Source organism: Ornithorhynchus anatinus, chromosome 18 (assembly GCF_004115215.2).
Source record: "Ornithorhynchus anatinus isolate Pmale09 chromosome 18, mOrnAna1.pri.v4, whole genome shotgun sequence".
Lineage (NCBI taxonomy): Eukaryota > Metazoa > Chordata > Mammalia > Monotremata > Ornithorhynchidae > Ornithorhynchus > Ornithorhynchus anatinus.
Window position 1 is genome coordinate 3,012,912 of NC_041745.1, and position 25,960 is coordinate 3,038,871.

Below are 25,960 nucleotides of genomic sequence, written 5' to 3' on the forward strand. Positions count from 1 at the left end.
TGAGAGGGGAGACGGTCCCCGAGAAGCAAGATCTTCCTCATTTTCAACCAAAATCTCTTCAGCGTTTTCATTTTCCAGGCCATCGCGTGACCGAGTCACCTCTTAGCTTCTCTCTGGCTAAACAGCCCAATTCTATGACCTTTTCCTTACAATCACTCACTTTTCTCAACCCCCCGAACCATCTTTTTCCTTCTTTTCTGGTTCCCCCTCCTCCGAGTGATAACAATAATAATACTGGACTGTCTTAAGCCCTTACTCTGTGCCAAGCACCGTGTTAAACGCCGGGGTAGATGCAACTTTAATCTGTTCTGTTACATTGCACTCGATTCTGTTAATATTGTCCTCCCCCCGGGAGCCGAGGACAGCGTTCTGCATACAGTCAGTGCTCAGTAAGATTGATTGACCCAGTCCAAGCGGGAGTGAGGGCAGGTGTTTGAACCCTTTACAGAGGGGGGAAACGGAGGCCCAGACAAGTGACTTGTCCAAGGTCACACAGCAGACACTTGACAGAGCCGGGACTGGCATCCAGGCGGGCTTCAAAGGGGGCCAGAACGGGGTCTTCTCTCCCTCAGCACAGGCCCCTGGCCTGGTGTGTCTCGGCCTGACACCCAGGTGCCCACGCACACCCAGCACGCCTCATGGACCAGCTGCTCATTATCGGTAAATTAATCATTTATTACATCGGGCACTACCTACCGGACGGAGCCCCTTCCCCGGCCAGACCAGGGAGGAGAATTAGATCTCCCTGTCGGCATGTTCTCCAACCTCCCCCCACCCGGTTCCCCTTCTTGTCTGGTTACAAGCCGCCGCTGAGACCCTGTGCAGCCCCGTGGGGCTCCGTTCTCACTCGTGATTCCTTTCCAAATCTCGCCGCCGGTTGGCAGGGGCTCGGGGGGCAGGGCGGTTTTTTAGGCCGAGGCTCCCAGAGCCTCCTCTCCGTCAGCCTCAAAACCATCCATTTTTGCCTTTTCGGCCTCCTCTCCCTTCTGCTCCCAGCCCGAGGGAACCGCTCCCGGCTCTCGGGTCAGCGGAGGGAGGATGTCTGGGGGGATCCTGGAGGCTCTCTCTTGCTACAACGCAAAAAGGCGAGAGATTTTCACGACTGTAAATGTTATTACAAAATTCAAATTAATGTTAGCGTTCCCCCCCCCCAGGCGGCAAGCTTATTCAAATCAATGGTATTTATTGAGCGCTCTCTACGCGGCGAGTACAGTAGAGAGTTAGAAGGACGCCATTCTCTGCCCCCAGTGAGCTGAAGATCTAGAGGCGGAGACACATCCACCAGAGTTTATAATGCATGATTTAAAGATACGGTGCAGGCGGGGAACGTGTCTGCTGGCTCTGGTGTATTGCACGCTCCCAAGCAGTTAATACAGCGCTCTGCACCTAGTAAGCGCTCTAGTAAATACCGCTGATTGAAGCTCAGGTCGTGGCTGAGCGGCGGTAAGGCTGGGGTCCCCCGCACTCCTCCCTACCGGCTCACCGGAGAGGATGGTGACTTTATTGGACGTCAGGATCTCAGCCTGGATGGGGTCCAAGTTGAGGTAAAAATCTTCCATGTTGCTCTAGACAACAACCCACAGCGACCGCAGACTGTAAGCCCCGTTGACTGTGAGCTCTCCCTCCCAATCCGTGGTATTGTCCTCTCCCAAGCGCCTCAGTACAGTACTCTGCCCAGAGCAGACGCTCAAGCCAACACGACTGACGGGAGGAAGGTCGTGTCGCCGAGTTGCGTTGGGGAGGTCGGGTGAGAGGAGAGGGTTTGGAGGGAAAGGATCCGGCCGACAGATAGTTTTGGACACGCTGGCCCTGAGGTGCGATGGCAAGAGGTCACTCCGGCGGGTCTGAGCACGTGACCCCCCCCCCGAAGGCCAGCGGTTTTCCAGAATTAGGGGGGTCTCCGACTGGGAGACAGGGATAAGGGTCGAAGCAGGTCTGACCGGCCGCGTGGGACAAAGGCCCGAGGCTTGAGAGACGGGGCGGAATCCCGGCAAGCTGGGACGGACCCGGGGCCTCCCCTCCCCCTCCCACGTTCCTCGGTTTGCTCCTTCGAATCTACGGCCTGCACACTGGCGGCGACGTGGAATTCCTAGGATCCCACAGGGCAAGCGGTCCGCCCGTAGTGGAACCCCGCACACAGGCCCCGGCCTCTCCCCTCCCCGCGAGGGCGGACGGAACCAGCTGGTTTGGCCAGGGGAGAGCAGCTGCCGGCCCCCGACTCGGGCTCTCCCCGGGGGGCCGGTGGGCTTTCCTTCCGGGCCCCTGGAGGAGGTTCCAGGGTCGCCTTACCAGGAAGAACTGGAACAACGTCTCCCCCATCGCCATCTTCACCTGCTCGTGCACGACAGGGAACATCTGCACCAAGGCCTGCAGGCGGAGAGTGAGGGGCGGGGAATTACCGATCGATCAGCTGGATTTATCCAACACTATCTGCAGAGAGCCGGGTCGGGGGGGGGTGTCAGAAGGTCACGGGTTCTAATCCCGGCTCTGCCGCTTGTCTGCCGCGGGACCCTGGGCGAGTCGCTTCGCTCCTCTGGGCCTTAGCGACCTCATCGGTAAAAACTGAGCTCGTCAGCCCCACGTGGGACGGGCCCGGGGCCAACCTGATTCGCTTGTGTCCATCCCAGCGCATAATAAAGTTCCTGGCACGTCGAAAGCGCTGACCAAACACCACGATTATTACTGCTACAGCGCCTGGTGCATAGTAAGCGTTTTTACTGTTCTGATTATTAAGAATAACAAGAATCAGCGGACGCAGTCCCTGCCCGTATCGCGCTCCGAGGTCCTTTCCCTTCCCGTCCAGGCAGCGCGCTCACTCCCCCCATCCGGACCCGGTCCCCCTTTCCACCTTGCACCGTCCCCCCGGCTGGTCCCCCGCCCCCGCTCACCTCCAGGGAGAGGCCGGCCAGCCGCTGGGAGTTGGTGTGGTCCTGGTTGCCCATGGCGTACAGGAGTCCGTGGACCACCTGCAGCTGCAGCAGATCCTCCGCCACGGTCCTGGAGCCGCGGACCAAGATGCTGGGGGCGGGAGGGGAGAGAGGAAGCGGCTCCATCGAGGCCTGGGGGGGGGGGGCTGGGAAGGGCCTTTTTTATGGTATTCGTTAAGCGCCTTACCATGTACTGTCCTAAACGCTGGGGGGACACGAGCAGATCGAGTGGACACAGTCCCCGTCCCACACAGGGCTCACGGTCTCAATCCCCATTTTACAGAGGGAGTAACCGAGGGGCGGAGAGGGGGAGCGACCGAAGTCACGGGGCAGAGCCGAGATTAGGACCCTCGGACGCCCAGGCCCGGGCTCTTTCCATCAGGCAACTGGCGTCCTTTCGACTCCCTGGTTTAGCTCGGCTCTCCTCGCACCCAGCGTGCGAGCGGGATTGGATTTGCAACCCGGACACCCGGGTTCTAGTCTTGCCCCTCTCCACGCCCCCGGGGCCTTGATTGGGGGCGGCGGGGGAGAGGAAGGAGAAACAAATCATCCCTCCAGGTTGAGGTCTCCGTAATCTGTCATCGCGATGCCCGCTCCTCTCGTCTACCTCGAAGGAGGCAGGCGGTGAGGACAAAGTGAGATCGCTGCCGGGAAATGCGTACGAACAGGCGTGAATCGAACTTTCAGAGGGGGTTAAGGCTGTCCAGATTGGATGGGGTTGTTGGAACGGGATCGGGGGAGGCCGACCCGTGTCAGTCAAAGCGGCCGGAATCCAAGTTGATTTAGCACGGCAGCGTCACGCCCTCCGGGCATTTCTCACGCTGGCTGCTGAAGAGCTCACAACGCATTTATCTGCCTTAAAAGCGGGTTTTCCTCTAGAGACTGGGGTCTGGGGGCCAGGGAGTCGGGGCACGCTTCTCTACGCCGGACGACCGGAACGGATGTTTAATCCTTCCAGGTGTCTCCTCTTTCCTCTCCACCCCGGGGGGGTCGGGAGAGAGAACTTCTTCAGATACTCCCCGGAACCAGCGTGGCCCAGTGGAAAGAGCACGGGGTCTGGGAGTCAGAGGACCTGGGTTCTAATCCTGGCCCGCCGATCTGCTTCCTCCGTGACGCTGGGCCAGTCGCTTCACCTTTCCCGGTGCCTCAGTTCTCCCGTTCTCCTTCCTAGACCGTGAACCCCAGGCGGGACACAGACTGTGTCCAATCTGAAGTGCTTAGCACAGTGTTTGACGCATAGTAAGTGCCATTTTAAAAACAGAGGGGGGGCCTCATTGGATATTGGGTAGGCTGCCCCTCTCCGTTAAGAGGGCAGCATTCATTCATTCCGTCGTATTTATTGAGCGCTGACTGTGTGCGGAGCACTGTGGAAAGAGCCCGGGCTTGGGAGTCAGAGGACCTGGGTTCTAATCCCGCCTCCGCCCCTTGTCGGCCGTGTGACCTTCGGCAAGTCACTCCACTTCTCTGTGCCTCGGTTCCCTCTTCTGTAAAATGGGGATGAAGACTGCGAGCCTCACGTGGGACAACCTGATTACCTTGTATCTACCCCAGCGCTTAGGACAGTGCTTGGCACAGAGTAAGCGTTTAACAAATACCGTCATTATTATTTAGGCAGATCTGCCCAAGTTGGGTTTTCTCCTGTCGTCCATTAATGTGCAAGTTTTATCGCTTTCCACTAGGGATTTCGGCAGCGCGGGGGGAGTTGAGAAGCCGGCAATAATTATGTTGGTATTCTGTTAAGCCGCTTACTAGGTGTCCAAGCACTGTTCGAAGCGCCGGGATCGATACAGGGTCATCAGGTTGTCCCCCGTTAGGCTCACAGTCTTCATCCCCACTTTACAGAGGAGGGAATGGGGCCCAGAGAAGTGAAGTGAAGTGCCCAAGGTCACCACAGCCGACAAGCGGCCGGGGAGTCTCTCCCCTCGCCCCAGCCCCTGGGCTGCCCGCGGTGCGACACTCCTGCCAACCACGCTCACCCGATGGCCTTTGGCGGCGGCGGCTTGCTGGAGGAACACCGGGAGGCAGTTGGAGATCTGGAGCACCGACGAGTCTGGAGGGAAGGGGAGGGAAGAGGAGGCTCGCGAGGCTTCCCGCAGACAGGGAAGGGAGGGGAAAGGAGTTCCATGAAGGCTTTCCACAGGGAAAGGGAAGGGAGGGCAAAGGAGGCTCAGGGAGGGCTTTCCACAGGGGAAGGGAAGGGGAGGGAAAAGGAGGCGCCGTATGGGCTTCCCACAGACAGGGAAGGGGAAGGAAAAGGAGGCTCCGTGAGGGCTTTCCACTGGGAAAGGGAAGGGGAGGAAAAGGAGGTTCCGTGAATGGCTTTCCACAGGGCAAGGGGAGGGAAAATGGAGCTTCCGTGAGGGCTTTCCACAGGGGAAAGGGAAGGGGAGGGGCAAAGGAGGTCCGGGAGGGGCTTCCCCACAGGGAAGGGAAGGGGAGGGAAAAGGAGCGCACCGTATGGGCTTCCCCACCAGACAGGGAAGGGGAAGGAAAAGGAGGGCTCGTGAGGGCTTTCCACTGGGAAGGGAAGGGAGGGAAAAGGAGGTTCCGTGATGGCTTTCCACAGGGCAGGGGAGGGAAAAGGAGGCTCCGTGAGGGCTTTCCACAGGGAAAGGGAAGGGGGAGGGCAAAGGAGGCTCCGGGAGGGCTTCCCACAGGGAAAGGGGAGGGAAAACGAGGCTTCCGTGAGGGTTTCCCACAGGGAAGGGGAGGAAAGGAGGCTCGTGAGGGCTTTCCACAGGAAAGGGGAAGAGGAGGGAAAAGGAGGCTCCGGAGGGCTTTCCACAGGGAAAGGGAAGAGGAGGGAAAAGGATGGCTCCGGGAGGGCTTTCCACAGGGAAAGGGAAGGAGGGAAAAGAGGCTCCGGGAGGGCTTCCCACAGGGAAGGGGAGGGAAGGACGGCAGGGCCATGGCTCATGTCGGGGCACCCCCGTGCCCCCGGTGCGGAGAGGCGGGCACCTCAAGTCTGAGAGCCGGCCACGTTGGCTTCCCCGAGACGCTCCGGCGACGGGACCCCCGCCTCGCCCCCCCGGCCCCACCGGGGTTCCCACCAGAAGCCGGAGGAGGAGCGGGGAGCTGCGGGGACCTCTCTCACCATTCAGGATTTGGGGCAGCGGCTCGTCGGTCTCCTTGGGAGTTGGTTTCAGGAGGGCCACCAGGCCCCGGAGCACGGCCCAGCGCGCCTCGAAGCCCATGAGGATTTGGATCAGCTGAATGGCTAGCGGAGGGAGAAGAAGACACCCTTCAACAATGTTGGTATTTGTGAAGCGCTTACTATGTGCAGAGCACCGTTCTAAGCGCTGGGGTAGATACAGGGTCATCAGGTCGCCCCACGTGAGGCTCACAGTCTTCATCCCCATTTTACAGATGAGGTAACTGAGGCCACAGAGAAGTGAAGTGATTTGCCCACAGTCACACAGCTGACAAGTGGCAGAGTCGGGATTCGAACCCATGACCTCTGACTCCCAAGCCCGTGCTCTTTTCACTGAGCCACGCCGCACCCTTCGGCCCCCTGGCGTCTCCCAGCGCAGCCGGTGGCCCGGGTCCCGAGAGGCGGCTTGGCCTAACTGCTAGAACCCCGGGCCTGGAGCCGGAGGGACCTGGGTTCTAATCCCGCCTCTGCCGCGTGACCCCGGCAAGTCACCTACTCCTCGGTGCCTCATTTCCCTCGTCTGTAAAAGCGGGTTGAGACGGTGGGCCCTGGGTGGGACAGGGACGGCGTTTGGGGTTTTCGTTACGGTATCTCTTAAGCGCTTACCGGGCGGCCAGGCACTTTTCTAAGCACTGGAGGGATACAAGGTGATCAGGTTCTCCCACGTGGGGCTCACGGTCTTAATTCCCATTTTAAGATGAGGTAACTGAGGCCCAGAGAAGTGAAGTGACTTGCCCAAGGTCACACAGCAGACAAGCGGCGGACAGGGATTAGAACCCATGACCTCTGACTCCCAAGTCTGGGCTCTTGCCACTGAGCCACGCTGCTTCTCATGCTCCTACATTCATTCATTCAATAGTATTTATTGAGCGCTTACTATGTGCAGAGCACTGGACTAAGCGCTTGGAACGGACACAATCGGTAACAGATAGAGATAATCCCTGCCCTCTGACGGGCTCACGGGTCTCAGCGGGGGAGACGGACAGACAAAAACAACAGCAATAAAAAGAATCAAGGGGATGAACACCTCATTAAAACAATACTCCTACATATACCGAGAGCGGCGCGGCTCAGCGGGCAAGAGCCCGCGGCTGGGAGTCAGAGGTGGTGGGGTTCTAATCCCGCCTCCGCCGCCTGTCAGCTGGGTGACTTTGGCCAGCCGGCCTCGCTTCTCAGGGCCTCGGCTGCCCTCCTCTGTCAAATGGGACGAAGCCTGTGAGCCCACGGGGGCCGACCCGATGACCTGCGTATCCCTCCAGCGCTTAGCACAGTGCTTGGCGCGGTAGTACCATGAGTTCGAATCCCAGCTCTGCTACTTGTCAGCTGTGTGACTGTGGGCAAGTCACTTCACTTCTCTGGGCCTCAGTTCCCTCATCTGTAAAATGGGGATTAAGACTGTGAGCCCCGCGTGGGACAACCCGATTCCCCTGGGTTTACCCCAGCGCTTAGAACAGTGCTCTGCACATAGTAAGCGCTTAACAAATACCAACATTATTAGTAAAGCGCTTAGGAAGTGCCATCATCATCTCGGCTGGAAACCAGGCCACCGACCTTTGCGGCCCCCCAATCCGGAAGACGGGGCGCCTCGTTTGCATGCCTCATTTGCATGCCCACAATGCACCGGGGGCGGGCAATGTGAGTTTTCAGGCTTTCCCTTTCGAATTTTTTCAGCGCAAGTAAGGAAGGGGAGCGCGGGGGAAACTAGAAACATCCGCCCGATGGGGCTTCACAAGAAGAAGGGTTTCGATCTGGCAGGGACGGGGTCCCCATAAGTGTACCCTGGATCGCCAATATCCGCAGGGCCTCCTCACGTGCTCTTCTTTATACTCTGGTTTCTCTTCAGATCGTAAAAATCTTTCGCCTTTTACTAAAGATTTCCGTGGAGAGGAACGATTATGAGTTTGTAACTAATTTTTTGAGGCCTTGCTCCGGCGAGGCTCCCTTTGCAGTATCAATAATAGATCTAACAGTTTATTAGTCAACTACTTTAAATAACGAGAAAGCTAACGTGCATTTGCGTTCTTAATTATTTTTCATCCTATATAACGTGGTGTACCTGTTTGCGATTGATTCAAACTCCAACATCCTATATAGCAAGTTCTTACTGTGCGCAAAGCACTGTATTAAGCGCTTGGGAGAACAAAGGTTTTAGGTGGTTTTTTTATTTAAAAAATATAATTTGCGAAGTGCTCTCACTGTGTGCAGAGCACACAGCGCTTGGGAGAACAACGGTTTTGGGGGATGTTTTCGGAAGAATATCATTTGCCCGGCGCTCACTGTATGCAGAGCACTGTGCTAGGCGCTTGGGAGAACAAGGGTTTGGGGTTTTTTTTTTTTGGAAGAAGGTAATTTGCCCAGCTCTCACTGTGTGCAGAATACTGTACTGAGCGTTTGGGAGAACAAGGGTTTTGGGACTTTTTTTTTTGGAAGAATATAATTTGCTTACTGTGTGCAGAGCACTGTTCTAAGCGCTGGGGGCGGGGGATACAGGGTGTTCAGGTTGCCCCACGTGGGGCTCCCAGTCTCCATCCCCATTTTCCAGATGAGGGAACTGAGGCCCAGAGAAGTGAAGTGACTTGCCCACAGTCACCCAGCTGACAAGGGGCGGGGTCGGGATTAGAACCCACCACCTCTGCCTCCCCAGCCCGGGCTCTTATTCAATAGCATTTATTGAGCGCTTACTCTGTGCAGAGCACTGTACTAAGCGCTTGGAATGGACAAATCGGCAACAGAGACAGCCCCTGCCCAGTGACGGCTCTTGCCATTGAGCCACGCGGCTTCTCAATCTATAATTCGATTTTTATCATTTATTAAATATAATTCTATATTATAATTTTCTTTATAAATGATGCCTATTTTACTTGTTTTGCAGTCTGTCTCCCCCCTTCTGGACTGTGAGCCCGGTGTGGGCAGGGATGGTCTCCATCTGTCGCTCACCTGTACTTTCCAAACACCTCCACTGGTCCGCTGTGTGACCTTGGCCACGTCACTTCTCTGGGCCTCAGTTGCCTGATGACCTTCTATCTCCCCCAGCGCTTAGAACAGTGCTCTGCACATAGTAAGCGCTTAACAAGTACCAAAATTATTCTTCTTCTCTGGGCCTCAGTTCCCTCACCTGTAAAATGGGGATGAAGGCTGAGAGACTCACATGGGACAACCTGATCACCTATCTACCCCCGCGCTAATACAATGCTCTGCACATAGTAAGCGCTTAACACATACCAACATTATCCTCCTTCTCTGGGCCTCGGTTACCTCATCTGTAAAATGGGGATAAGGACCGCGAGCCCCACGGATGCCAACCTGATCACCCTGTAAAATGGGGATAAGGACTGCGAGCCCCACGGATGCCAACCTGATCACCCTGTAACTCCCCAACGGCTAAAGCAATGCTTTGCACGTAGTAAACACTTAGGAAATACCACCCTTATTGCTATGATGAAACACTATACCTATTTTTAACACTCTAGAGGCAGCCTCGCCGAAGCAAGGCCTCAAAAAACTGGTTACGCACTCATAATTGTTCCTCTCCACGGAAATCTTTAGTAAAAGGCGAAAGATTTGTGCGATCTGAAGAGAAACCAGAGTATGAAGAATGGACTGTGGCCTGCGCAACCCAGGGCGGGCGATCCTCAGCCAGCTTATGGATGCCCCACACCCCCTGAGGGGGCAATTCCTTCCGACGGGGAATCTCCTTTCCCCAGGGCTTTCCCAAAAGGCTGACCTTCGTTCTGGACAAGAGGAGAAACGCTCCGGGACCGTTGGAAACGGGACAAGAGCAAACGTCCGGGGGAAAGCAAAGGACTGTGGGTATGCAGATGTCTTGGGGGAGGAGGAGAGCAGGGGAGGAGGAGGAGGAGGAGGAGGGAAGGAGGAGGAGAGGAGGAGGAGGAGGAAGAGGAGAGGAAGAGGAGGAGGAGAAGGAGGAAGAGGAGGAGGAAGAGAGGAGGAGAGGAGGAGGAGGAGAGGAAGAGGAGGAGGAGAAGGAGGAAGAGAGGAGGAGGAGGAGGAGAAGGAGGAAGAGGAGGAGGAGGAGAGGAAGAGGAGGAGGAGGAGGAAGAGAGAGAGGAGGAGGAGGAGAGAGAGGAGGAGGAGGAGGAGAGGAAGAGGAGGAGGAGGAGAGGAGGAAGAGAGGAGGAGGAGAAGGAGGAGGAGAGGAAGAGGAGGAGGAAGAGGAGGAGGAGGAGGAGAGAGGAGGAGGAGGAGGAGAGAGGAGGAGGAGGAGAAGGAGGAAGAGAGGAGGAGGAGGAGAGGAAGAGGAGGAGAGGAAGAGGAGGAGGAAGAGGAGAGGAAGAGGAGGAGAGGAAGAAGAGGAGGAGAAGGAGGAGAGGAAGAGGAGGAGAGGAAGAAGAGGAGGAGAAGGAGGAGAGGAAGAGGAGGAGAGGAGAAGAGGAGAGGAGGAGAGAGGGAGAGAGGAAGAAGAGGAGGAGGAGGAGAGGAGGAGGAAGAGGAAGAAGAGGAGGAGAAGGAAAGGAGAGGAAGAGGAAGGAAGAAGAGAGGGCAGGGAGGAAGGGGGGAGGAGGTGAGGAGGAGGAGGAATAAAAAATTAATAAATGGTGGTATTTGTTAAGCGCTGTGTGCAAAGCACTGTTCTAAGCGCTGGGGGATACAAGGTGATTCAGGTTGTCCCAAGTGGGGCTCACAGTTTTAATCCCCATTTTAATAATAATAATACTAATAATGTTGGTATTTGTTAAGTGCTTACTCTGTGCAGAGCACTGTTCTAGGCGCTGGTATAATAATAATAACATTGGTATTTGTGAAGCGCTTACTATGTGCAGAGCACTGTTCTAAGGGCTGGGGTAGATACAGGGTCATCAGGTTGTCCCACGTGAGGCTCCCGGTTTTCATTCCCATTTGACAGATGAGGGAGCTGAGGCCCAGAGAAGTGAAGTGACTCACCCACAGTCACACAGCCAAGGGACAGAGCCGGGATTTGAACCCATGACCTCTGACTCCCAAGCCCGGGCTCTTTCCACTGAGCCACGCTGCACTAAGCCACGCTGCTTCTCAATAAAAATAATGGTATTTGTTAAGTGCTTACAATGTGCTAGGCACAGCACTAAGCACTGGGGCACTTTACTAACCACTGGATGAAAACAGAAACTACCCCTCAGTATCTGTTACCGATTTGTCCATTCCAAGCGCTTAGTACAGTGTTCTGCACATAGTAAGCGCTCAATAAATACTGTTGAATGGATGAATGAATATTCCTGTCCTCCACAGTCCTGTCTGCCTACAAATTAAACCTAAAGAAGAAAGAAAGCAGTGGTGAATTTTCAAGCCGATCATTACTATTATTACCCCGGCGCCTAGCACATAGTAAATCGAGTAGGCGCTCCGTAAATAGGATTATTTAAATAGGAGCAGGATTAATATTTATAATAATAATAATAATGTTGGTATTTGTTAAGCGCTTACTATGTGCAGAGCACTGTTCTAAGCGCTGGGATAGATACAGGTGATCAGGTTGTCCCACATGGGGCTCACAGTTGTAATCCCCATTTTACAGATGAGGTCACTGAGGCACAGAGAAGTGACTTAATAATAATAATAATAATGTTGGTATTTGTTAAGCGCTTACTATGTGCCGAGCACTGTTCTAAGCGCTGGGGTAGACATAGGGGAATCAGGTCGTCCCACGTGGGGCTCACAGTCTTATATCCCCATTTTACAGATGAGGGAACTGAGGCCACAGAGAAGTAAGTGACTCGGCCCACAGTCCACACAAGCGGACAAGTGGGCAAGAGCTGGGATTTCGAACTCATGAGCCCTGACTCCAAAGCCCATGCTCTTTCCACTGAGCCACGCTGCTTCTCTAAAAATGTTGTATTTGTTAAGCGCTTACTATGTGCCGAGCACTTGTTCTAAGCGCTGGGGTAGACATAGGGGAATCAGGTTGTCCCACGTGGGCTCACAGTCTTAATCCCCATTTACAGATGAGGGAACTGAGGCACAGAGAAGTTAAGTGACTTGCCCACAGTCACACAGCCGACAAGTGGCAGAGCTGGGATTCGAACTCATGAGCCCTGACTCCAAAGCCCGTGCTCTTTCCACTGCGCCACGCTGCTTCTCTGACTTGCCCACACTCACCCAGCAGACACGTGGCAGAGTCGGCATTCGAACCCATGACCTCTGACTCCCCAGCCCGGGGCTCTTTCCACTGAGCCACGCTGCTTCTTCTAAACCCCAGCGCTTAGAACAGTGCTCGGCACATAGTAAGCGCTTAACACATACCAACATTATTATTATTTATTACTATTAGACTGTCAGCCCGTCAAGGGGCAGGGATTGGTCTCTCTCTGTTGCCGAAACTGTCCATTCCAAGCGCTTAGTACAGTGCTCTGCCACAGAGTAAAGGGCTCAATAAGTACTATTGGAATGAATGGGAAATGAATGAATAAATACTATTTTTTTATAAGAGGAAGATCAAAAAGGTCAAAGGGGCCATTCTAGCGGACGACTGGGGCACTTGCAAGCCGAAGCCTCTGCTTAATCCGTTGTCGGGGCAGGGATTGTTTCTCTTTTTGGCCAAATTCTTCTTTCCAAGCGCTTAGTACAGTGCTCTGCACCCAGCAAGCCCCCAATGAACACGCCTGAATCAACCAAAGGGGAAGCAGCGTGGCTCGGTGGAAAGAGCCTGGGCTTGGGAGTCAGAGGTCATGGGTTCCACTCCCCGCTCTGCCACTTAATAATAATAATAATAATGTTGGTATTTGTTAAGCGCTTACTATGTGCCGAGCACTGTTCTAAGCGCTGGGGTGGACACACTTGTCAGCTGTGTGACTGTGGGCAAGACACTTCACTTCTCTGGGCCTCAGTTCCCTCATCTGTAAAATGGGGGTTAACTGGGAGCCTCGTGGGACAACCTGATTACCCGGCATCTACCCCAGCGCTTAGAACAGTGCTCTGCACGTAGTAGGCGCTTAACAAATACCAACATTATTATTATCTGTCCAAGTGCTCACTTAGTGCAGAGCACTGTTAATCCCCATTTTACAGATGAGGTCACTGAGGCCCAGAGAAGTGAAGTGACTTGCCCACAGTCACCCAGTTGACAAGGGGCAGAGTTGGGATTCGAACCCATGATCTCTGACTTCCAAGCTCTTTCCACTGAGCCACGCTGCTTCTCTAATAATAATAAAATGGCAATAAAATAGTAATAATAAAATGGAATTCGTTAAGCACTTACTAAATGCCAAGGACTGGTACTAAGCGCTGGAAGCAGAAAGAATCAGTGTAGACATTGGTCCTTTCCCCCAGGAAGCTCACGTTTTTAGTAAAGTGGAGGCAGGTATTGAAATCCCACTTTAGAGATGAGGAGGACTGAGGCCCTGAGAAGTGGCTTGCCAAAGTCACCAAACCCTGATCTGCCCCTTGTCTGCCCAAAGTCACTTCACCTCTCTGGGCCTCAGTTTCCTCATCTGGAAAATGGAACAGGGGACTGTTGCTTGCATCCACCCCAGCGCTTAGTACAGTGCCTGGCACAGAGTAAGTGCCTCACAAGATACCAGAATTATTATTATTACCTATTACAATTTAATCAGGTGGGCATAGGCCCTATAGGGACAACCTAATTCACCTTGTATCTACCCCAGCGCTGTAGAACAGTGCTCGGCACATAGTAAGTGCTTAACAAATATCAAACATTATTATTATTATTTAATCCCCCACTTTACAGTTGAAGAAACTGAGGCACAGAGAAGTTGTGACTTGCCCAAGGGTCACACATCAGGCAAGGTGAACAGAGCTGGGATTAGAACCCAGGCCCTCTGACTCCCAGGCCTTTGCTCTATCCACCAGGGCCACGCTGCTGCTCTACCCCAGCGAGCACAGCACTTAGCACAAAGTTTAGTGGCTTACAAATACCACAAGAAAGAAAAAGTTCCCGCAACAGCTCCTGTTGGACAGAAAATGGGTCTTACCAAGGCGGTTACACTATAGTCTCCTAAAAGCGCTTAGTACCAGTAAGCACTCAATAAATACGGTGTTAACCCTGTAAGTCTCCTATAGCGCTTAGCATAGTAAAGCACTCAATAATAATTATGGTGTTTATTAAGCGCTTACTATGTGCCAAGCACTGTTCTAACACTTTAGTCTCCTAAAGCGCTTAGCACAGTAAGCACTCAATAAATAAGGTTGTTAACGCTGTTACTCATCCTAAAACGCGTAGCATAAAAAGCACTCAATAAATAGATTTTAAAACTGTACTCTCCTAAAGGCTTAGCACAGTAAGCACTCCAATAATAGGATTATTAACACTGTATTCTCTAGAGCGCTTAGCACAGTGAGCACTCAATAAATACAGTTAACACTGTTCTCTCCTAAAATGCAGAGTATAAAAAGCACTCAATAAATAGGATTTTAACGTTGTAGTCTCCTTAAAGTGCTTAGCACAGTAAGCACTCAATAAATAGGATTATTACTGCTGTATTCTCCTAGAGCGCTTGCACAGTAAACACTCAATAAATAGGGATTATTCACCACTTTATTCTCCTAGAGTGCTTAGCGCAGTAAGCACTCAAATACGGTTAACGCCCTACTTTGCCTAAAATGCGTTGCATAAAAAGCACTCAATAAATAGGACTGTCCTCCTAATAGGACGTTGTAGTCTCCTAAAGCGCTTAGTACAGTTAAGCACTCAATAAATAGGATTATTAACACTGTATTCTCCTAGAGCGCTTTAGCACAGTTAGCACTCGATAAATAGGATTATTAAACGCTGTATTTCTCTAGAGCGCTTAGCAGAGTAAACACTCAATAAATAGGATTATTACTGCTGTATTCTCTAGAGCGATTAGCACAGTAAGTACTCAATAAATACGGTTGTTAACGCTGTACATTCCTAAAACGCGTGGCCGACAAAAGCACTCAATAAATAGGACTGTTCCACGTTGTAGTCTCCTTAAAGCGCTTAGTACAGTAAGCACTCAATGAATAGGATTATTACTGCTGTATTCTCCTAGAGCGCTTAGCACAGTAAGCACTCAATAAATACGGTTTACGCCGTTACTTTCCTAAAATGCGTAGCATAAAAAGCACTCAATAATAGGACTGTTCACGTTGTAGTCTCCTAAAGCGCTTAGTACAGTAAGCACTCAATAAATAGGATTATTAACACTATTCTCCTAGAGCGCTTAGCACAGTTAGCACTCGATAAATAGGATTATTAACGCTATATTCCACTTAGAGCGTTTAGCACAGTAAGCACTCAATAAATAGGATTATTGACGCTGTATTTTCCCAGAGTGCTAACACGGTAAACACTCAATAAATACAGTTTGTTAACGCCGTACTCTCCTAAAACGTGTAGCACAAAAAAGCACTCAATAAATAGGATTGTTAAAGTTGTGATCTCCTAGAGCGCTTAGCACAGTGAGCACTCAATAAATGGGATTATTAACGCTGTATTCTCCTGAGCGTTTAGCACAGTTGAGCACTCAATAAATAGCATTATTATGCTGTACTCCAAAATGCATAGCATTAAAAAGCACTCAATAAATGATTGTTCACGGTGTCCTCTCCTAAAGTGCTTAGCGTTGTAAGCACTCAATAAATAGGATTCATTAACGCTGTATTCTCCTAGAGCGCTTAGCACAGCAAGCGCTCAGCAAATATTGGTTGCAAAGTACAATATGCAAGGTGAGTGACAAATTACTACGAGCCCGTCATTGGACTGGGATTGTCTCTTTTGCAGCACTTCTCCTTCCAAATGCTTTAGTATAATACTCTCCACATAAAAGTGCTCCATAAATACAATACTCTCCACATAAAAGTGTTCCATAAATACTAGTGAATGAATAAAATTCATCTTTTTACCTCACCACTAGCAAAAGCCGCCACACACCCCCAGGAATAATCTTTTCTTCACAAATTATCATCACCCCACCGAAGTGAGGTCTCAAAAAATTGGTGTGTTAACTCGTTTCGGTTCCTCCCCACGGAAATCTTTTAGTAAAAGGCGAAAAATTTATTCGGTCTGAGGAGAAACGAGAGTATAATGGCGAGTGCCTCCGCTGATGCAGCGTCTGAGGTAACTCCTTCTGTAAGTTAGGGTGAGGGAAATGTCCATCTTTTTCAATTTTCTTTCCCCTTCCCCTCACAGAAAGCGACCTTGTTAGGGAAAATGGCGGCCGGGGAGTGAGGCCTAGTCGGGCCGAGGAAGCGGGGCCTCGATTTTCGCGATGTCAAGCCCCGGGGGCCGCGGGGGCTATTGTTGGGGCAGGCAAATGGGCCCGAGCCCTTTCCCCCCCCCAAACGGCTCGCCCCTCTGCGCAGCGCTGGGCGGCTTCGGCCGGCCCCTTCCTCACCTGAGGAAGAAAATCGTACTTCATTCAATCACTCAATAGTATTTATTGAGCGCTTACTCTGTGCAGGGCACTGGACTAAGCGCTTGGAATGGACAAGTCGGCAACAGAGACAGTCCCTGCCCTTTGACGGCTTACAGTCTAATCGGGGGAGACGGGCGGACAAGAACAATGGCAAGAAACCCCAGCCCGTAATAATATAATAATAATGGTGGTGTTCGTTAAGCGCTTTACTATGTGCCAAGCCCTCTTCTAAGCGCTGGGGCGGGTACAAGGTCATCAGGTTGTCCCACGGGGGGCTCCCAGTCTTCATCCCCATTTTATAGATGAGGTCACTGAGGCCCAGAGAAGTGAAGTGACTTGCCCACAGTCACGCGGCTACAAGGGGCCAGTGCCGGGGATGCGAACCCATGACCTCTGACTCCCAAGTCCAAACTCTCTCCACTGAGCCACGCTGCTCGTTGAAAATTTAGTAGACTGCTCAGTCAATAATAATAATAATAATAATGGTGGTGTTTGTTAAGCACTTACTATGTGCCAAGCACTCTTCTAAGCGCTGGGGCGGGGGATACAAGGTCATCACGTTGTCCCACGGGGGGCTCACAATCTTCATCCCCATTTTATAGATGAGGGAACTGAGGACCCAGTTATTAATAACGTTCATAATAATATTGGTTATTTGTTAAGGGCTTACTATGCTGCCGAGCACTGTTCTAAGCGCTGGGGGAATCCAGGGTCATCATGTTGTCCCATGTGAGGCTCCCAGTATTCATCCCCATTTACAGATGAGGTCACTGAGGCACAGAATGTGAAGTGACTTGCCCACAGTCACAAAGCTGACAAGGGCAGAGCCTGGATTTGAACCATGACCTCTGACTCCCAAGGCCAGCTCTTTCCACTGAGCCACACTGCAGTGATGCCCAAGGTCACACAGCTGTCAAGCAGCGGAGCGGGTTTAGAACCCGTGACCTCTGACTCCCAAAGCCCGGACTCCCTCCATTGAGCCACGCTGTTTCTCGAGAATCATACGAATCACTTCGCAGCTACCGTAGTAATAAAAATAATAGTGAATAACAATAATAATAATAATAATGGTACTTTTTAAGCACTTACTATGTGCCAAGCACTGACTTACTATATATCAAGCCCTGTTTTTTCCTTTTTTTAATGGTGTTTCTTAGGTGCTTACTATGTATCAGGCACTATTCATTCATTCAATCGTATTTATTGAGCGCTCGTCGGGTGCAGAGCACCATATTAAGCATTTACTGTTCTAAGCTCGGGGTAGATTCAGAGTAATCAGGTTGGACCCAATCCATGTTCCACATGGGGCTCACAGTTTTAATCCCCGTTTTACAGTTGAGGTAACTGAGGCACAGGGATGTTCAGGGACTTGCCCAGTAACAATAATCATGGCATTTGTTCAGCGCGTACTATGTGCCAGGCACTGTACTAAGCGCTGGGGTAGGTACAAGCAAATCGGGTTGGGCAGAGTCCCTGTCCCATATGGGGCTCCCAGTCTCAATCCCCATTTTACAGACGAGGGAACTGGGGTGCAGAGACGTGTAGTGAGTCGCCCCAGTTCACACAGCAGACAAGTGGCGGGGCCGGGATTAGAACCCATGACCCTCTGGCTCCCGGGCCCTTGCTCTCTCCACTACGTCATGCTGTTTCTCAGGTAGGGGATCCGGGATTAGAACCCGGGTCCTCTCGACCCCCAGGCCCTCTCCGAACACTTGCTCTTCTCGTTTTTAACATTTTCATCTTTTCTGGTCTGTCAGCCTCGCTCACCCACCCTGACCCTTAGACTGGAAGCCCTGGATGGGGCAGAAATGGTGTCTGAACTATATCCCCCTTGTACTGAATGAATCAATTAACAACGCTCCCCATTCAAGTCACACTTCTGAAAAAAAATCTATTTTCTGCCATCACAAGGTCACCATTTACCCTCACGCCTCAAACATCTTAAATAATCCCTTTTCCCCCCCTTCCTCCCCACCGGGGGGTCCGGGTCTAATGGAAGCAGCAGGGACCCCCCTGCTGCGTCACATTTTGAAAACACTTGTCCCACCTGGCAAGGTTCAAGCTCAGGGTGAATCGAGCTAGTCACTTAAGAGGCTGCCCCCCACAGCTATTTTATGTATCCAAGGTAAGCACACGGTAAGAACAGAAACGCTGGGCAAACGATCAGCGGGAATGACGGGAAAAACGGGGAAAAACATGTTATTTTGGCTCACCTCTTCCAGCCGCGGAGAACGATTAAAAGAAACCCCTGACCTTGCTCTCCGAGCGACGGGAAACCAGGTTCAACAACCCTGGTGAAAGAATGCAGCTTTTTTTCACAGTCCCCTCTCAATCCCTCTCGCCATCACAGTGGCCAGGAAGAGGGAGGCGGTTAAGATGCGACTTGAGTTATTTTTGGAAATCACGGTCTGGGAGTTAGAAGGACCCGGGCTCTAGTCCGGCTGTGTGGCCTCGGGCAAGTCGCTTCACTTCTCTGGACCTCAATTCCCCCATCTGTAAATGGGGATTACGACTGTGAGCCCCATGTGGGACACGGACTGTGTCCAGCCTGATTACCTTGTACTTATCCCAGCGATTAGAATAATAATAATAATGTTGTATTTGTTAAGTGCTTACTATGTGCCGAGCACTGTTCTAAGCGCTGGGGTAGATACGGGGTAATCAGGTGGTCCCAGGTGGGGCTCACAGTCTTCATCCCATTTTACAGACGAGGGAACTGAGGCACTGAGAAGTTAAGTGACTTGCCCCAAAGTCACACAGCTGACAGGCGGCGGAGCCAGGATTAGAACCCATGACTCTGATCCTAAACCTGTGCTGAGACACGCCGCTTCTCAGGGCCTGGCACAAAATACGCGCTTAACCCATACCATAAAAACAAAAAAGATGGTCACGTTAGGGAATCCTGGCAGATTCCTGGAGACCTGCCTTCCTTGGATTGTGTCCACCGCAGAATAAAACTTTTTGCTTTGGCCCAAGTATCTTCCTTACCTTCATACTGGACATCCAGATGAATAGTGTGCAGCACCTCTAGGACAGCCTCCGAGTACAGGGGTGAGATGTTCCCACAATTTCCTGAGAAGGCCAATGAGCAAGACAGTCCATCTTCAGGCCAGTGAAGTAGCCAAAAACCAGATATCTGCGGGCAACTCCTCAGTGACCCGCGCGTCCCGCTGGCGGCTCTCTCAAGTCGGGCCGACGTCTTCCTCCATCTAAGCCACCTGGGTTCTGATCCCGGCTCCGACACTTACCCTGCCGGGCGACCTGGGGCGAGTCGCTTCGCTTCCCCGAGCCTCAGTTCCCTGCCCTGCCAAATGGGGATACGGTACCCGTCTCTCTCCTACTTGGACTTATCTTGTATCTACCCCAGCATTTATTACGGTCTTGGCACAGAGAAAGCGCTTAACGGATACGACAGTCGTTATGATTATTATATAACTCGGGCCGGAGGGGTCACGGCTAAGGGCCCGAATCAATTCGGTGCTGGACGGGCGGAAGGGGAGCCAGCTTGGCTTTGCTTTTTTGCACAGTGTTGGGGGGTTTTCTCCAGATTCAGCCACAACTGCGTCGATTCTATACGGGACAGGCGCCGCTTACCTGGGCGACTTTGAGCGTCTGCAGAGTGAGTTGCTGGGCTTTGGGGAGGTGCAGGACAGCAGTGCAATCAGACCTTTGTACACTTGCTTCTGGGTACTTGGGATTTCCGTGGACCAAAGAAGTTCCAAGAGAATCTGTGCTTCTTCCTGACATTCCTCTGACTCGTCTTGGCCAAAACTCCGCGACTGCTCGCACCCCTGGGCAGAGGAAGATCGATCCATTGATGAGTGTTAACTATTGATTATTTATTACTCTAGACTGCAAGTACCTCTCTGGATTGGAAGCTCGTTTGGGGCTGGGAACGTGTCTGTTAAGTCCTTTTTATTCCACAACGCTCTGCACATGGTAAGCACTCAATAAATGCCGCCGACTGACGGATCGATTGAGCGCTTACTGTGTGCGGAGCGCCGTCCCAAGTTGGTAGAGACATTCCCCGACCATTAGGAGCTTATAGTCTAGAGGGGGAGGCAGACATTAATATGGGCGGGGACGTGTCTACCAACTTGGTTATTCTGTTCTCTCCCAAGCGCTTAGGACAGTGATCTGCACAGAGGAAGCACTCAATCAATATGACTGACAATACGGTAGGGATCGGGACATACGTGTGGTGGAGCTGAGGGTAGGGTGCATATTAAAGTTACAGATCAACTTGCATAGGCGATGCAGAAGGGAGATCGAGTTGGGGGGAAAGAGAGCTTAATCGGGGAAGGCCTCTTGGAGGAGACGTTATTTTAAGAAGGCTCGAAAGGTGAGGGGGAAAGGGGTGACGGGGACGGAGATCCAGGCCAGAGGGAGGACGTGGGAAAGGGATCAACGGTGAGGGAGATGAGATCGAGGCGGCGTGAGCAAGCTGGTGCTAGAGAAGGGGAGTGGGCGGGCTGGGCCGAAGTAGGGAAGCGGTGAGGTGAGGTAAGAGGGGACGAGCTCATTGAGTATTGCAAGGTCGAGGGCGTGAAGTTTGACGTGGAAGTGGACGGGGAACCGCCGGAGGCTCTTGAGGAGCGGGGAGACGAGGACTGGACGCTATTTTAGAAAAACGATCTGGGCAGCAGAGAGAAGTACGGATGGAAGAGGGGAGAAGCAGGGTCAGCGAGGGGACCGATGCAGTAGTCAAGGCGGGAGACGATCACTCAATCGATCAATCATATTTAAGTGGAGACCACTCTACTTCTGAGCATTCGGGAGAGCACAACAGAACAGAATTGGCAGATATGTTCCCGGCTCACATGATAAGTGCTTGGATCAGCCTAGATCTACCAATCGCAAGGCCTGACATGGAAAAGGGTCTGGCGAGCAGGGAGAACTGACTGTACTGACCCGATCGGTGGCCCGGGGAATACAAGCAAATCAGGTTGGACGCGGTCCGCGTCCCATGTGGGACTCACAGTCTTAACCCCCATTTTACAGATGAGGTAACTGGGCCACGGAGAAGTGACGTGACTCGCCCAAGGTCACACGGCAGACAAGTGGCAGAAGCGGGATTAGAACCCCTGGCCTTTTGACTCCCGGGCCCGGGCTCTATCCATTAGGCCACGCTACTTCTCGCTCCGTGCTCTGTGCAGCTCCTGTCCAAGGGGTGGGACGGATTTTCTGCTTGAAGGAATGACGGGGGATCCGATTTGCAAACGCTCCTTCGGCTCCCGCACGGATGTTTCAAACCCAGAAATCCAAAGCGGACTTCGGTTCGCGCGGCGCGTTTAGAAGGCTTCCGGCGGGAACGGGTCTTTAAAAGGGAAATGCGGTTTCAGAATCGCTCCCGGGGAGACCGGGAGTAGGGTTGGATGAATTCGGAGGGGAAAGGAACAATAGCCGTTGCCTAGCGGTGCCAAGGCTGCAGGAACGGATTGAACGTGCTTCAGAAAGGGCGCCCAGTGCCAGACACGCATGATCTCAGAGCCTTGATTAGAAAATCCTCTCCGCACCCGTAAGGTAGAGGAGGCCTTTGTGAAGGAGCTATTGTGTTCTGCTGCCCAACTCTGGGTCCCCGGGGAGACAAGAGTTTAAATGCAGCGACAGCCCCTTTGATCATTCCGCTTATCCAGGCGCTGGGGCCAAGCTCCGGCCGCCTACCGTAACTTTCGCAGATGAGCTCTTTAAATTTCCTGCCGGCGTTGGCGATCAGCTGGAGTAACTTGATGGCTTCCTTTCTGTCTTCTTCCTGCAGCGTCTCCAACCCGAGGATCTCCAAGAGGGTCAAGACACCGCCAACCTCAAGGAACTCTACGAGGTAGTGGTAGCTGGGCGGGAGGGAGGAGCACATGAAAAGCATCTTCGACGCTAAAAGATCCCCTCGACATCTTACGGCTTCCCCTCGGGGATGGCGGCCGCTGCGCTCTGGGCGAGGAGAGGCGGCTGTTGAATGGTTACTACAAGCACAAAGCTTAGGGCAGGAAGTGAAGAATGTCACATTCAATTAAAACTGGGTGGGAGCGGGAAGTGGAGTTGTCTCTCTCTCTCTCTCTCCAAAATGTCTAAACCCTCACACAAAACACACTGAGCCTGTTAACGATGTCAAACGGTCGCTTCCTGAGGTGGTTCCCCGAGTAGAATGTCCCCTTATCTTCCTCAGCAGGAAAAGGAGTTACACCGGAATAAACTGGAATAAAATAAATAAGCTCACCTGCTGGTCGCTGATAAGAAGATGTTAATGGCCTTTAATAGCTTCTTTAAGCAGGGACCAAACATGTAGCTGTTCGACGGGTTAAAGAGCGCACTCCCCAGATCATTTCGGCAGAAACCGGACCCTACTAGGGTCGAGCACCACAGCGCGGAGGCGGTTCGGTGACCACAGCGTGTGAAGCAGATGAGCCACCTCGACCGACCCCCAGAGCGGTCAGTCAGTCAGTCGTATTTACTGAGCGCTTGCTGTGCGCAGAGCGCTGTACGAAGCGCTTGGGAGAGTCCAATATAACCATCAACAGCCACGTTCCCTTGCCCGCACCAAACGGGGGGGGGGGGGGGACAGACATTAATATAAATGAATACGATCACAGATTTGGACATAAGCGCTGTGGGGCTGGGGGGGATGGATAAAAGGGGCAGAAGACAACAGGAAGGTTTAGTCAGGGAAGGCCTAGTCAGGGAAGGCCTCTTGGAGATGGACTTTTGATAAGGCTCTGAAGGGCCGGCAATGAGGCGAGTCATTTGGGCCGCCTCCAAGTCTTCCCTGATGTGGGCCTGCCTCCCTGATCGAAAGGCACTTCATCCCACCTTTCTGCTATCAGAAGGATCTCACCGCTGTCTCCGGGGTCCCGGCAGGTCAGCGATAATAATAATAACTGTGGGATTTGTTAAGCGCTTACTATGTGCCAGACACTGAACTAAGCACTGGGGTAGATACAAGGTAATCAGGTTGGACACAGTCCATACCCCACATGGGGCTCACCGTCTCAATCCCCATTTTGCAGATGAGGGAACTGAGGCACAGAAAAGCAAAGTGACTTGCCCAAGGTCACACAGCAGACAAGTGGCGGAGCCGGGTTTAGAACCCGTGACCTCCTGACTCCCAGGCCCAGTCTTTACCCACTACGTCATGCTGCTTCTCGGTAATGGGTCGAGGGGGCGGCCCAAAGCTGCAGGCATCTGAGAAGCGACGTGGCTCAGTGGAAATAGCCCGGGCCGGGGAGTCAGAGGTCATGGGTTCTAATCCTGGCTCCGTCGCTTGTCAGCTGGGTGACTTTGGGCAAGTCACTTCACTTCCCTGTGCCTCAGTTCCCTCAACTGCATAAAATGGCGATTAAGACTGTGAGCCCCACGTGGGACAACCTGATGACCTTGTATCCTCCCTAGCGCTCAGAACAGTGTTTGGCACATAGTAAGCGCTTAACAAATGTCATCATCGTTATTATTATTATCTGGGGGCAGCTGTCAATCAAGCAGGCCACTGGGCCAATGAGGGAGGAATTTCATGAGGATGCTATCCTACAGGGCAGAATCCTGGTCAGCGTGACCGTCGCGCGATGTTTTCAAGTCCTCCTGGGATGAATTGCCATTTCGAAAAAAGCATTAGTAGCAAATCTCCCATTGTCAGCTGGCTGATATGGCAGATTTCGCTCCGGCTCTTTAGCGGCATGTGGATCCCGCAAAAGATTTTTGACCTACAATTAGGGCTGCCCTGTATAAATTCGGCTCCTTAGTACAGTTCCTTAGGGGTTGCCTGGGTCTATTAGCAGTGTTTAACAGAAGGTGAAAAGAGACATTATGTGGGGAGGCGAGAACAGCACCGGAGAAGACAGGATTAAGATTGAAAGCAATCACCAAACTCATCTCCTCACTCTGTTGCTCATTCCCTTCCCCTCCCCGCCCAGAACGTCCTCCTCCTTGACCAGACCACAGCAGTCCCCGTCTTTAAAGCCCTCCTGCAATCCCACTCCTCCAGAAAACTTTCCCCGATTAAATTCCACCACCCGGTCATGTCGTCTCAACAGTCGTCACGAGCACCGCCGTACCACTCGATCGAGGAGATCTACTTAATTACTTACCTTAATTACTTTATTAGTGATATTTGCTAAGTGCTTACTATGTGTCCGGCATTGTACTAAGTCCTGGGGTAGATACAAGCTAATCAGTCCCCGTCCCACACGGAGCTCACAGGTTTAAACCCCATTTTACAGTTGAGGTAACTGAGGCCCAGAGAAGTGAAGTGACTTGCCCAGAAGACAAGTGGTGGGGTAGGGATTAGAACCCAGGTCCTTCTCTATCCACTAGGCCAGTGATCTGTCCGCTAGGAGACGACTTGTTATTATCAGCGGGAACTTTATTTCTCCTCCTGCTCCTCTAACTGGAAATCATTTGGGTCTGCTCGTCTCCTGTACTAAATTAGCAACTTTCGAGGGCAGGGCCCACCTCTTTTTTCTCCACTGTATTTTCCCAAGCGCTTAGGAGAGTGCTCTGCTCACCGTGGAGGCTCTCAGTAAATACTATCAGTTGACCGATGGGCTTGGACTAATTTAGTCTTCTAACGCCCAAGACCCGGAGTGTTCTGGGACAGTATCCATAGTGCCGAAAAAAAATCCCTTTCCTATTTTTTTCCAAGAGTCCAGGTGACTCTGTGCCTGACGGTTAGGCTCCCTTTCCTCTTCCTGGAAAGGAGAGACCCTCCCTGGAACGGAAAAGGATACGACAACCTGAGCCAGGTACTCAGGCGCAGCAGAAACAAGCTGGCTCCTTGGGAGAACTCCTGCTCCAGTTCGGGGGCCGTCTTGCCTTCGTTGATTTCGATGAAGTTATCCAGGATCTGGAGTCTCGTAGCCTGGTCGGCTCTGTCCCAATCCTGGAGAAATCCCAGGAGCCTACTGATGGCGGCCTGCTCTTTTATGGACGTCATGATCGGCGGGGATGGACCTGCGGGAGGGAAGGCCGAGAGGACGGATGATCGGAGCCCCCACGGGTGGGAATTCTAACTCACCCCGGAAGCGCTGCCTGCTCGTGTTCTCTGCTCCCTGGCGTCGCTCTGAGCCGGGCTCGACCTCCTAGGTAGGTTGAGGCCTAGAGGCTCGCTGTGGGGCTACTTTAGGGGACCCTGGGGCAGCGGTAGGGAAGCAGCACGGGCCTGCAAATCAGAAGGACCTGGGTTCCAATCCTGGCTCTGCCTCTTGCCTGCTGGGTGACCTTGGGCAAGCTATTTCACTTCTCTGTGCCTCAGTTCCCTCATCTGTAAAAAGGGGACTCAACACCTATTCTACCCCCCTTTTCCTCTGCTCCTCATCACCCCGACTCCCTCCCTCTGTCCTACGCCCCTCCCCGCCCCACAGCACTTGTGTATATATGAACGTATTTATTATTCTATTTCTTTTATTAATGATATGTATATAACTAGAGTTCTATTTATTTATATTGATGCTATTGATGCCTGTTTACTTATTTTGATGTCCCTCTCTCCCCTTCTAGACTGTGAGCCCGTTGTGGGGTAGATATTATCTCTATTTGTTGCTGAATTGTTCTTTCCCAATGCTTAG

General features: G+C 52.3%; 1 protein-coding gene and 3 non-coding genes across 4 annotated transcripts in view; 1 reads left to right on the forward strand and 3 right to left on the reverse strand.

Moving 5' to 3' along the window:
* Positions 1-654: 654 nt before the first annotated feature.
* Positions 655-25,960, reverse strand: part of ARMH1 (armadillo like helical domain containing 1) — a 32,420-nt gene continuing 7,114 nt past the window's right edge. The window contains 15 exon segments of the mRNA XM_029082951.2: positions 655-1,070; positions 1,476-1,565; positions 2,290-2,367; positions 2,889-3,018; positions 4,474-4,480; positions 4,912-4,977; positions 6,022-6,144; positions 19,398-19,451; positions 19,454-19,481; positions 20,004-20,050; positions 20,053-20,095; positions 20,097-20,200; positions 22,074-22,240; positions 22,624-22,692; positions 25,124-25,346. Coding sequence (XP_028938784.1) covers positions 909-1,070; positions 1,476-1,565; positions 2,290-2,367; positions 2,889-3,018; positions 4,474-4,480; positions 4,912-4,977; positions 6,022-6,144; positions 19,398-19,451; positions 19,454-19,481; positions 20,004-20,050; positions 20,053-20,095; positions 20,097-20,200; positions 22,074-22,240; positions 22,624-22,692; positions 25,124-25,329 — 1,374 coding nt within the window. The 5' untranslated portion in view covers positions 25,330-25,346 and the 3' untranslated portion in view covers positions 655-908.
* On the forward strand, positions 7,902-8,017 carry LOC114805603. Its single transcript, XR_003753574.1, has one exon. It is a non-coding gene; the product is annotated as a U5 spliceosomal RNA (small nuclear RNA).
* Positions 9,553-9,668, reverse strand: LOC114805614. The gene has a single exon (XR_003753585.1). It is a non-coding gene; the product is annotated as a U5 spliceosomal RNA (small nuclear RNA).
* Positions 15,960-16,077, reverse strand: LOC114805514. Its single transcript, XR_003753487.1, has one exon. It is a non-coding gene; the product is annotated as a U5 spliceosomal RNA (small nuclear RNA).